We start from the raw sequence: 12000 nt of genomic DNA, 5'->3' as shown, positions 1-12000 counted from the left end.
AGGTTCCCTCTTCCTAGATGACCCTAGCTTGTGTGAAGTTGATAAAAACTAAGCCAGCATAATATGCACCAACACAGCCAACTAATTTATTTTTAAATTTCCTACTGGAAATTTTTAAATGATTTACTATTTTTACTTTTCTTTATTTTTGGTTTTTCGAGACAGGGTTTCTCTGTGTAGCCTTGTTGTCCTGGAACTCGGTCTGTAGACCAGGCTGTCCTCAAATTCAGAGATCCGCCTGCCTCTGGGATTAAAGGCCTGTGCCACCACTGTGTGGCTCTATTTTTATTTTATGTGCATTGGTATTTTGCCTGTATGTATATCTGTATGTCAGATCCCCTGGAGATGGAGTTACAGGCAATCTTGAGCTGCCATGTGGGTGATGGGAACTGAACCCAGGCCCTCTGGAAAAACAACCAGTGTTAACCAACCATCTTTCCAGCCTATTGGAAATTTAAAGTGACCGTCTATTTATATTTCAAAAAAAAAAATCAATTTTTTTTAAATTCTAAAAACTGCTACATTTAAAAATGGGATCTTCCTTAATTCAAGTTAGGGAAACATGATATAATGTTTAGAAAACTGTAGTTACTGGATTTAATAAAAGCACTTTAAATTTTCTTTTAAAGTTAGGTATGTATTCCAGGTTGGCCCCCATCTGCTCTGTAGTGAAGGATGATCCTGAAATCCTAATCTTCCTCCCTCTAGCTTCCACGTGCTGGGATTACAGGTATGCTCCACCATGTACATACATCATACACAGAATACTAACACATTTAAAAAACTGTTCTAAGTACTACATACACCCTTAGTGTTTAGTGCTAACGCTAAGGAACAGAGTGGACTGACTGCCCACTGAGTATACTTCATATAGAAAAGTGGATCCTAGGAAATTTAAGCCTCAAAGTCAGAACTGTACAACTGCTTAAGCAAGAAGAGAGAGGAGCACCCAGCCAGCAGAGGATGAAACCATGATGACAATGGGATATTAACACATACTGTTTGAGTTAAGGCCCCAACATTAACCCCTTCATAGGTCTTAAGAGTCTTAAATTTCTGCTTTATTTTAAAAATTTACAACAACAAATGGTGTAGCCTAGCCCACCCATCCAAGTGACAGGTGCCTCACTCAGGAGCTTTCGTCCTCTGAACCCATGCCCGACAAGCACAAACCTGAGTGCCTCCAAGACTCGACTTCGTCCACTCCGAGCAGAGCGAGTACTGTCAGGAGTTGAAGAAGTACTATTACAACTGCTTCTTGACAGGCAAGTCCTCTGCGCAGGCGTCTTCACGATGCAGGTTGCTGACATGATCTCTTGCAATTGCTTCTGGAAGTTTTCTCTCATCTCCAAGGTCTGTGTCAGAGCTTGAAACAAATAAAAGACTCAATATAAATAAGTATGTGCCACATACTACATTACCAATTAAAACTAAGATACACTGAAGCAGTTTATGTGTACAAGATACATCTTGCTTTATCAGACTTTACAAACACTATTCTATGGCTTGCGTGCACACCCTAACATGTGTGGGTTGAAGCTCGGTGGGTGGTGTGGTGTAGTGGGTAGAATCCTTCAAAGATGAGGCCTAGTGTAAGGTGGCTGGATCATTAGGAACCCTGCCCGAGAATCAATTAATGTAGTTTTCAAGGAACTCAGGCTAGTTCTGCTGTGAGGTGATATGACAAGACTAAACCTTGTCTAACTTGCTCCAGTCTTTCCATGCAATGATACTCACCTACTTGCATTCTTTCCATTTCTGATAAATACTCCTGCCATGATGGGATATAGCCTCGTCTTCACCAGAGTCCAAATAGATCAAGCTTGGACTTCATTCTCTAAAGCTTTTTCAGCTAAAAATGTCTCCTTTCCTTATATATTACCCAGTTACAGGCATTGTTTTATAACAACAGAAAACAAAACATTAAAACAATGCTTTTTATTAGCAAACTGAAGGCTGTGGCAACCACATATTAATCACTGTCCAACTCTTCCTAATGATTCTATCTGTGGTCACCTGTGACCAGTGACCACAGGTGTTGCTACTATGTGAACCACATCTGTACAAACAGCAAACTTAAATGCTATGTGTGTGCTCTGTCGGATTATCCCCATCTCTCTCCTTCCTGGGACCTCCTCAATCCCCAGTAAATATTATAATTAGTTTAATTAATAGCCTACAATGACTTAAGTGTTCAAGTGAAAAAAATAGTCACACATCTCTATCTACCTCTAAGCTAAAGCTAGCTATGACTGAGTGAGAAAGGCATGCAGGAAGCCAACTTAGGTAACAGGGCATGCCTCTTATGCAGTCAAGCTATGAACACAAAGAGAAAATTCTTGGATGAAATTCAAAGTGCTAATCCAGTGAGCACACAGCTTATCACCGACACGAAGCTGCAGGATGAAGCTGCAGGTGACTGCACTTAGCCTGAAAGGAGATGACTACAGAGCTGCTTAGCTAGAAGTCAGTGTCTGGCTTCAAAGCTAGAGGATCATCACTCCAGTTTTCTTATTAGTGGCAAATACGGCTGGGGCTCTAAGTCAAAACAAATGTTCTCAAAAGTAAAAAGTGAAGCCAGGTGTGGTGGCACAGGCCTTTAATTCTAGCACTTGGAAAGCAGAGACCTCTGAATTTGAGGTCAGTCTGGTCTATAGATCAAGTTCCAAGGCAGCCAAGGTTACAGAGAAAACCCTGGAGTGGGGTAGGGGTTGATGGGGCGGCGGCAGCCAAAAGGGTAAAAGTGTCTTACCTCCTTTACAGTCATTTCTTCCATTCCCGTCCTCTAGTGCTGAGTCTTTGTTAACTGTGGCCGTGCTGTCTATCTCATCTTCTTCTCTAGACAAATGATCTGGCTATTCAAAGAGAAAAATTATAATTTCACAAAGTCACTGCATAATTTCCCAGAGGTCTACTTCCAGCTTAGGAGGAGCATGCTGTCCACACTACCTACCTCAACATCTTTAGATGCAGAAACTGTTGAGGGCAGCCGGCTATTACAGAGCCCGTCATCTTGCACTGTACTGATGTCCAGGCTCATTTTGGGGTTGTAAGTGTGTGGATAAAGAGATTCAGGAAGATGCTTGTACTCTTGAGCACACTGAAATACAAGCACAAGTTTTAGAAAGCAGGTTTACAGTGAGCAACTCTATCATGTAAATAACAAATTGGGGCCTGGGAGATGACTTAGCCAGTAAATGTCCTTGCCCTATTAATCTGGTGACCTAATTTCAATCCCTGGAACCACATAAAAGTGGAAGGAGTGAAATGAACTCCACATATACTCATGCACACATAGTAATAAATTAAACAAATATGCAACAAATCACCCCCACTTTTATAATGTAATGTCCACTTAAATATAAATATAAATCTGCTTCTTTATTTAGCAAAGTATGAATCACTCTGGGAAGAACCAAGAAAAAAAAACCACAGCTATGAAGTATATAAGCATGCTAAATCAACTCTCCTCAAATATACATTTTTCATCTTTTGTTTTCATATAATTTTTAAATTATATTTCTATTTATACTGTGGGAAAGGCAAGGGTAGTGCACATGAGGAGTGAGTGTGAAAGTTGGGATACCTTGTGGGAGTTGGTCCTCTCTTTCCACTGTGTGGGTCCCAGGAACCAAATTTAGGTAGTCAGGCTTGGTGGTTAGAGCCTTTACCTTCTACCATTTATTTTACTTACTCTTCATACAATTTTCAAAAAGAGAAAGGAATCAGAATTAAAATAATCACTTAAAATTTGGTAAATATTTAAGCAATAAAGATCTTAAGTTCTGAGGCTAAAGAAATACAAAACTCAAAAGCATGACCTACATACAGCTCAGATCTTGGGGGTCCCCAAAGGCCCTCATGCTCTAAGCACAGTCCACAGCTCTGTGGGTTGTGTCCTGGAGGGGAGCAGTAGGGTCTGAACTTTTCTGTCATCTCTCTTTCATTTCCAAGCCACCAAGTGGGCAGTTATAGCCATGTCACCACACAGTTAAAAAAAAAAAAAATTAGCAGATGTATTTGCATTCGCTGAAACTGGTTTGGGCTGTGAAGTATTTGTACATTTCCAATAAACCAGGAAGGGAGGGAAAAAGTTCTGCTTACCTCTAAAAGCCAATGCTCAGAAACAATATGTACCCCTCTTTCTTTTGCAGATTTATATTCTCGATTACTATCATGTGCCCGACCCTGATAAATGAAATGAGTCACCGACTCATCAAAACTCCACCTGAAACAACCACATATGGCAAAAGGGATAACTAAGGGATATAGCAGTCCATTTTAAACAGAATATTCTGACACACAAAATTCAAAGAACTAGAGGATAGGCAAGAACAGTAAATCGGCAGGTTTTGCATCCTGACAAATGTTAATGACTCCATTCTTAGATATACAATGTAGGAAGATGTTAGAAGAGTACTTTCAAAATATTATCTTCTTTATACTTTTAAAAATCCTTCTACTTTATGTGTTATCACTTTTTAGTTATAATAAGTGTTTTCAAATTAATAAAACTTAAGGCACTCAAATTCATTACCAGTCACTGGCCACCACTCCTTGTATTTGCTCTATCACAATCTGCCTCTGTGTCTCTGTGTTGAGAATTTAAGTCCAGGTCTCTGTGTATGCTAGGCAAGAACTCTACCACAGCCTGAGAAAACACTGGAGACAGGATCTCATTATGTAGCCCTGGCTACCCTAGAATCACGATGCACACCCTCACAGAGACTGACCTGTCTTGTCTCTGAAAGTGCTGGGATTAATGGGAGTATGTACCACCACACCCTGCCAAGATACATTTTTTAAAAATTTACAATAAACTACAACATTTTAAAGGGCCATCTTACGCTAGGAGGGTTTGCTACTGTACTACCTGACTGATAGCACAGTAGTCAGCACTACTCACAGAGAACCACTAAGACATAAATAAATTCAATCAGCCCTAGATGTACTGACTAAACTCTGAAAGGAAGAACTCCTTTACACTATGCTGACCATTCATGGATCACAAGCTTCCAGAATACTAACACAAATAAGCTTCACAAATATGTGTTACTTCTGTAAAACAAAAGAATTAATTGTTAAGTGGGGAGTATTTTCAAAGGCAATGCTAAATTAAATTGGAACGGTTTTATTAGATAGTGTACACAAGCGGGCAAAACAAACGCTTCCTTGTAAAGCAGCAGAAAGCTTCTGGTTCCCTCTGAGCTGCAGCATAAATGAGCACCAGCATAAACGTCGTACCTACCTGTACTCTGCTCCCAGGGAGGCTGCAACCCCATTCAGTTCACTCTGCTTCTTACTGAGCTTTTTACTCACACATACCACAACTTTGTCAAGGGGTTTTGGGGCCTCTTCCTGTACATGAAGAATAAAGAACAGATCGGCCATGATTCTTTGACATGGATTAGTGACATCTTCCACTTAATAAGAAAATCAAATCTACCTTTTCCAAATGGGCACCCTTCGGCTTAGGGCTGGCAGGAAGAGTGTTGGTGTTTCGGGAACTATTTGACAAAGCAATTTTCAGGTTTCTGACCATGACTTCAGAGAGTGGTGAGCTCAGTTTCCTTTTCTGGGTGGCAGTTCTTGGGGTTTCCAAGGCTGCAAGGGCATCCTATATTTAAGGATAGGAACAAGGAAGAAGGTGACATAAGAGGGAAAGAGGGAAACAAGAAAAAGAGCATTTGGGTTAATTAGTGTTTCTTTTTTAATAGAACATAACAAAAACAAAAACAAACAAACAAACAAAAACATAAAATACTTCCTGTTCCCAAGGCCCCCATAGTCCTCTTGAGGGAATGCTAACGCCATTCAGGTGGCTTGCTCATTTTCTTTTGCATCTGCATAGTAATTTATACATACAACAAAATTTATTTGAACTATGGCAATAAATCAATCATTTTGGTTAACAATCTTCAGTACAATGATACAACTAACTCTGTATGCCATTTGGAACATAAAAGAATAAAAGGAGCCTTAAGTGTTCAAGATACTAAAGTTAGCAACAGACTATAAAAACACAACACTACATGCTATTGCTGTTGCCCTGGGCTGCCTCTGAGAGGTTGAAGTTAAAATCCCTATTGCTGAAAACACCACACAATTCACAGCACTCAGAAGATTTGCACTGGATCTGACATCAAAGCCTCCCTTTTGAGGTCTAGCTTTCATAGGACTGGAAGGTGTTATGCAAGTTGTCAAGGGAGGGAAGCAATCAATAGTCCTACCCAGCTGTGATGCCTGAGAACCATAATAATGACCAGCACAGCAAGATATCCCTTGTACTTGTTCTTGTATCTTGGCAGCACCCAACTGTCTAGCTGGACTTAAGGCCCACCCAATAGGAGAGAAATGTCTCAAACTAGAAATCTAGTCAACTACTTAGGGCTAGTGAGGCCACAGATCTGAGAGAAGAACCTGCTATATCAGCACAATTCCTAAACACCTTCTAAATATTTAACTTTATACCCACAGAAACCCTCATCAAAGAAATTTCTCTTGCAACAGATAGAGACTTGGTAATCCTGGTGTACCAAGTCCCAAAGCTCAGGGACCCTCATGGAAAAGAGGAAAGAAAGATTTTAAGAGTCAGAGGACAAAGAAAGAAGTCTGATGTGAGAGTGAGTCTCCTAGCAATAACAGTGAAGCTACACCCATGATACTTCAGCAACTGGACTACCTAACATTACAAGACCTAAAAACTGCAACACAAATAGATAAGCTAATGTTGAAGGGCTCTCATGGGGCCCCACTCTTAAGACAGCTATAGGCAACTGATGGCTAAGAGAGGGAGATTTAATTTTTCCCAGAGATGAATCTCCTAACTGATAATCCAACACCAAATGGTCAGTCCTAATATTATTATATACACACAAGCAACACAAAGGGACTCAGCAGGTTCTTTTTAAATGTAAAACATCTCTCTGTGTGTAAAACAATAAGAGGCCATCAATGTGAGAGGGGAAATGTGAGGGGGAAACATGGGAGGAGTTGGAAGGAAGAAAAAAAGGGAAGGATTTTAATTAAAATTAACTTTAAAAATTTAAATTAAAATTAATTTTAAAAAAATTGGAAAATACAGACACATACACTCATACACCCAAACAGACATACATGGTATAGCATGCTCAGGAAACTCCAGGGAAAACTGCAGACTAGAAAAGTTGATTCAAGCAGTATGCTAAAGAATCAACGCCACAAAAGTTCTCAAGATTCAAACCCAAGAAATATTGTACTCACACCTACTCCAAGGAATCTATGGAAAAATGATCCTACCAAGGATGCGGGAACTTAAAAAATGACAGTGAACATTTCAAACACACAGAGCAGAGTAAAAGACTGAAATCCATCACTATATGATAACTTAAAATGAAAAACAAGACTACTCCCCAACAAGGGTATGGTCATGGACTGGGAAGAACAGTTGCTTTAGTGAAAACTAGCACGATTTAAAATTAACTAACAATAAAAGATTAAGAAGAGGATTAAGGACACACTGACAGTATTAATGCAGTAGGAATGGTGGTATATGCTATTGTGCTAATCCCAGGAGGATTATATATATATGAGGAGCACTTCCAAGTACAAGACTCTACATACTAAGGCAGCCAGCGCTATCTATACAGTAAAACTGTCTTTAAAAACAAAAAACAAACAAAACAAGCCAGGTATGGTGGGTATATGCCTTTAATCAGGGGTCAGCAGGCAGAAGCTGCTGGATCTCTGAATTCAAAGCCAGTGTTGGTTATATTCTGAGCCCTTGTCTCAGAAGGGGGTAGGGGAATCTATACCACATACCAAAATGGAAGGAGAAAAGAGGACATCAAGCAAACACATAATATAAATATATATATATATAGTGCAAGTATAAATTATTAGAAAATAATATATGACAGAACTTAGATAGAGATAAGAGAGCAGAGATTGAAATCCTAGAATCAGAGCAGCTAGGCCTCAAGCCAAAAAGCAGTAAACAGGAAAGGGTAGTTTGTAATATTAAAAGCCACATTCTACATTTCGACCAACTGAACTCATACATACAAATGTGCCAACTAACACAGCAACTACCTACTAAAAACAAAAACCATGTGAGATTTTGAAAGAAAAAGAATTACCAAACAAGAAACTTACAAACATCACTTAATATATAGGATAGGTAATTAAACACCTATTAGAAAAGGGTATAAAAGACTTAGGTCATCAAGAAGTTAGCTCTTTTATATTAGATATGAATCAAATACTACACCTTAGATAAAATACCACCTTATGATAAATGAATTAACAACAGTTATGTAGAACATGAGCAAATCTACACAACAGAGGCTAAACAAATCAAACTAAACAGATGCAAAACAAAAAACAAACCAAAAAAAAAAAAAAAAAACAAAAAACAAAAAACCTAAAAGCTCCCAAAAGAAAGGTGGAAAAAAAATATCTTGGGAAGTTGAAAGGAGACTATATGAAAATGTTTTATTAGTCTTGGATTTGTAAATAAATTTCCAAGGGTGACTGACCATACTGTTTAGATCAAACAGAAACACCACTCATCTCCTCTAAGAGAGGGACTGAAGAGTTAAGGTTACACTAGGGACTTCCAGAAAAGGAAGCAACACGGCTGATATTTTAAAGCTTACAAAATCATTTCATCATATTATTTCATTTCAAAGTGATGCTCGGAGATGAAAAGATCTACCTAAAGCTGTGTTCATGCAGCAATCTGGGACTTGAACCCAGAGCCCTAACTTCACATTATATATAGCCACAGCTATTATCTCAGCTCTGAGCACCTTTTTCTCAACATCTTTGGAAGACTTTCTATTACAAACTGGTGGTGCTGCACAATGTGGGGCTCTACCTTTATAAACTGTAAAACCATAGCACTAACACCATTTCCTTCAAGCCTTACCGTTACATCAAAAGATGGCTTGAAGAGTTTGTCCTTGGACAGAAACTTTGATGGTGTGTCCAGATGTAAGGAGGGCTCCTTCTTAAGTGGATGTCCTACTGCTGAAGAGACCGAGTCCTGCTTACAGTGCTGTGACATGACAGCATGGAAAGCTTTACTCTGAAAGTGGTTCATGTCCAAAGGTGTAACAGCCACTTTTCTGTGCATTTCCAGATGTGTGTCAGGATTTGCTGGAGAGTCTGGATTTGGACCCACTCCATTTGGCAGCTTAGTTTCTAAAACTTGTTCTGCAGATTGAAAATGAAAAGAAACAAGCCACTAATGTCAGCTTTTTTTTTTTCAAATGAGGCAAAGTGACATTTTAATATTTTGTTAGGTTCCACATCTTGTCTCAGTATACGTTAAACCAGAAAGCTATACACTTCTACTTTCCAAGAAGCAAACCTAATGTACTTTTTTTTTGAGATAGGTCTCATATACTCTTGCAGATGTACCTAACCTGTTGATACTGCAACAAAACATTGCCATCTTCAAAGAGAACCCCACAATCAGGGTTAAGAAAAAACAAAACCAGCCCCTGATGTGGGAGTCCCCTCTGTGTGCTGTGATTACCCCTTGACCTGTTGATAGGGTAGAACTTAGGTAGGTGGGGAGGACTGGACTGAATGCTGGGAGAAAGAAAGGCAGAGTCAGGAGATGCCATGGATCCATACCTGGACGTAGACATGCTGAAACTTTGCTGGTAGGCCACGACCTCGTGGTGCTACACAGATTAATAGAAGTGGGTTAAGTCAATATGTAAGAGTTAGCCAATAAAAAGCTAGAGCTAATGGGCCAAACAGTGATTTAAATAATATGGTTTCTGTGTGATTATTTCAGTTCTGGGCAGCCGGGATGAACAAGTAGCTCACCCCAACAAGCCCCATGGTAGTGGTGTATGTCTTTAATCTCAGCACTTGGGATTTTCTGTGAATTCAAGGCCAGCCTGGTCTACAAAGAAAGTTCCAGGATAGCCAAAGCTGTTACATAGAGAAATCTTGTCTCAAAAAAAAAAAAAAAAGAAAGAAAAATTAAAGCAGACCAACCAACCAAACACACACCCAGTTAGTTTTTGTTTTGGGCTGCACTTGAAGTCATCTTTGTATGAACGCAGAGCACAGGATACAGCTTGGACACACCTGTTAAGTGACCCTCCTGCCTCAGCCTCACAAATATTGGGCTTTAGGTGTACACTATAAGTCCCTGCTTCCAGATGATACATTAAAATATATGTTGAGGACTGAACAGATAGCTCAGTGAGTAAAGTGCTTACTTTTAAGAACGAAGACCTGAGTTCAGTTCCCCAACACTCATATGAAAGCTGGATGCAGAGGTGTGTACCTTTAATACTGCTGCTGGAGGCAGGCAGATCCCTGGAGCTCACCTAATCAGTTAAGAGATTCTATCCCTAAAACCAAGGTGAAGCAGGACAGAGGAAAACACACAATGTTGACCTCTGATCACAGATATGCACATACATACATCACATACACAATACAAATAAACACACACATATATACATGTGTATGCATGAATATATGTATTTGATGTGGGAGGTGATGTATGTTGTGAATATGTTTCACTGCCATTGGTTAAGGAATAAACCTTGGCCTGTGATAGGGTAGAGTAGAGCTAGGTGGGGAAAACTAAACTGAATGTTGGGAGAAAGAAGGAGGAGTCAGGGAGATGCCATGTAGTCCCCGCTTACTGGTAAGCCACAGCCATGTGGCAATACACAGATTAATAGAAATGGATTAAATTAAGATATAAAAAGTTAGCCAATAAGAAGCTAAAGATAATGGGCCAAGCAGTGATTTAATTAATACAATTTCTTGTGGTTATTTTGGGGCTGAGCAGCCTGAACAAACAAGCAGTCTCCTACTACGTGTACTGAACTGGAACACACACTAACTGAAACGAATAATTATAAACCCATTCTCTCTCTCTCTCTCTCTCTCTCTCTCTCTCTCTCTCTCTCTCTCTCTTTCTCCTCTCTCACACACACACACACAGTTTATTAACCTAGTCAAGACACAGTGAAAAGAAAATTCCAATTACTGTAGCAATCAACAGGTCTAGTCTGTCTAGGTTAGTAGGTGTTCCCCAGATGGTGACTGGCCTCTGCAGTCTGCCCAGCAACACTATCACTCAGAGGCTACTTGTGTTCTCCCACCTCTGCCTTCACTTTTGCTCAACATTAAACAAAACACTTTTGGCTACTTTATGCCCAGCCATTGCTAGACAATGAAAATGAAGAGCTCAGTAGACTTTACAGAGTTTATACTTTGGAGGAGAAAGGAAAGTAAATTAGTTTCTCCAGGCGAAGGGAATCCTGAAAGGGACAAAGAGTGAAAAATGAGACAAGATTGTAACTGCTGAGTCAAAGAAGGTGTCTGTCCCGGAGGAATGGACATTCTAACTGAAGACAAAAGGAAGCTAGCTGTGCTGGCTGGTTTTATGTCAACCAGACACACGCTAGAGTCCCTAGGAAGAGGGAACCTCAATTGAGATTATGCCTACTAGATTGGCTTGTGGGAAGCCTATGGTGCGTTTTCTTGATTGATGACTGATGTGGGAGGGCCCAGTACACTGTGGGTGGTGTCACCCCTGGGCAGGTGGTCCTTGGTTGGTATAAGAAAACAGACTGAGCAAGCCTGTAACAGACTGAGGAGAAAGCCAGTAAGAAGCACTCCATGGTCTCTTCATCAATTCCTGCCTTCGGGTTCTTGCCCCTACTTCCCTGGATAATGGACTACAAGTTGTAAAATGAAATGCAAGCTTTCCTCCCAAAGCTGCTTTTGGCCATGGTGTCTTCTTACAGCAATAGACAGTAGTCAAGTACTAAGTCATCTTGTGAGAACATGCAGAAGCACGGATAAGCAGCAAGCACATTAGCTACACACCATGCTAGTGTAAGCCACAGCAGGAAACCAACACTAAGTGGGATGGATGCTCACATCTTTCACCTTCAACACTGATACCCTGAGGGTGCACTTTACTAGCTTTCAGGCCATAGTGACTACACACTAAGCATCTGTGCTAAAGAGCACACA

The 12000-nt window shown here is 40.0% G+C and overlaps 1 protein-coding gene across 3 annotated transcripts in view; it reads right to left on the bottom strand.

Moving 5' to 3' along the window:
• The window catches only part of Topbp1 (DNA topoisomerase II binding protein 1), a 47696-nt gene that overhangs the window by 9252 nt on the left and 26444 nt on the right, over window positions 1-12000 (bottom strand). For all 3 annotated transcript variants that reach the window (XR_003378865.1, XM_005368450.3, XM_026789946.1), the window contains exons 14-20: window positions 8909-9195; window positions 5447-5617; window positions 5249-5358; window positions 4105-4228; window positions 2954-3100; window positions 2753-2855; window positions 1174-1366 (exon numbers count right to left, since the gene is read on the bottom strand). Coding sequence is in view for 2 of the 3 variants with exons in the window: in XM_005368450.3 (XP_005368507.1) it covers window positions 1174-1366; window positions 2753-2855; window positions 2954-3100; window positions 4105-4228; window positions 5249-5358; window positions 5447-5617; window positions 8909-9195 (1135 nt within the window). In the remaining variant the exon portion in view is untranslated. The remainder of the gene's footprint in view (window positions 1-1173; window positions 1367-2752; window positions 2856-2953; window positions 3101-4104; window positions 4229-5248; window positions 5359-5446; window positions 5618-8908; window positions 9196-12000) is intronic.

Source organism: Microtus ochrogaster, unplaced genomic scaffold (assembly GCF_000317375.1).
Source record: "Microtus ochrogaster isolate Prairie Vole_2 unplaced genomic scaffold, MicOch1.0 UNK33, whole genome shotgun sequence".
Taxonomy (NCBI): Eukaryota; Metazoa; Chordata; class Mammalia; order Rodentia; family Cricetidae; genus Microtus; species Microtus ochrogaster.
Note: the sequence above shows the minus strand (reverse complement) of the source record. Positions and strands in the feature narration are given on the sequence as shown.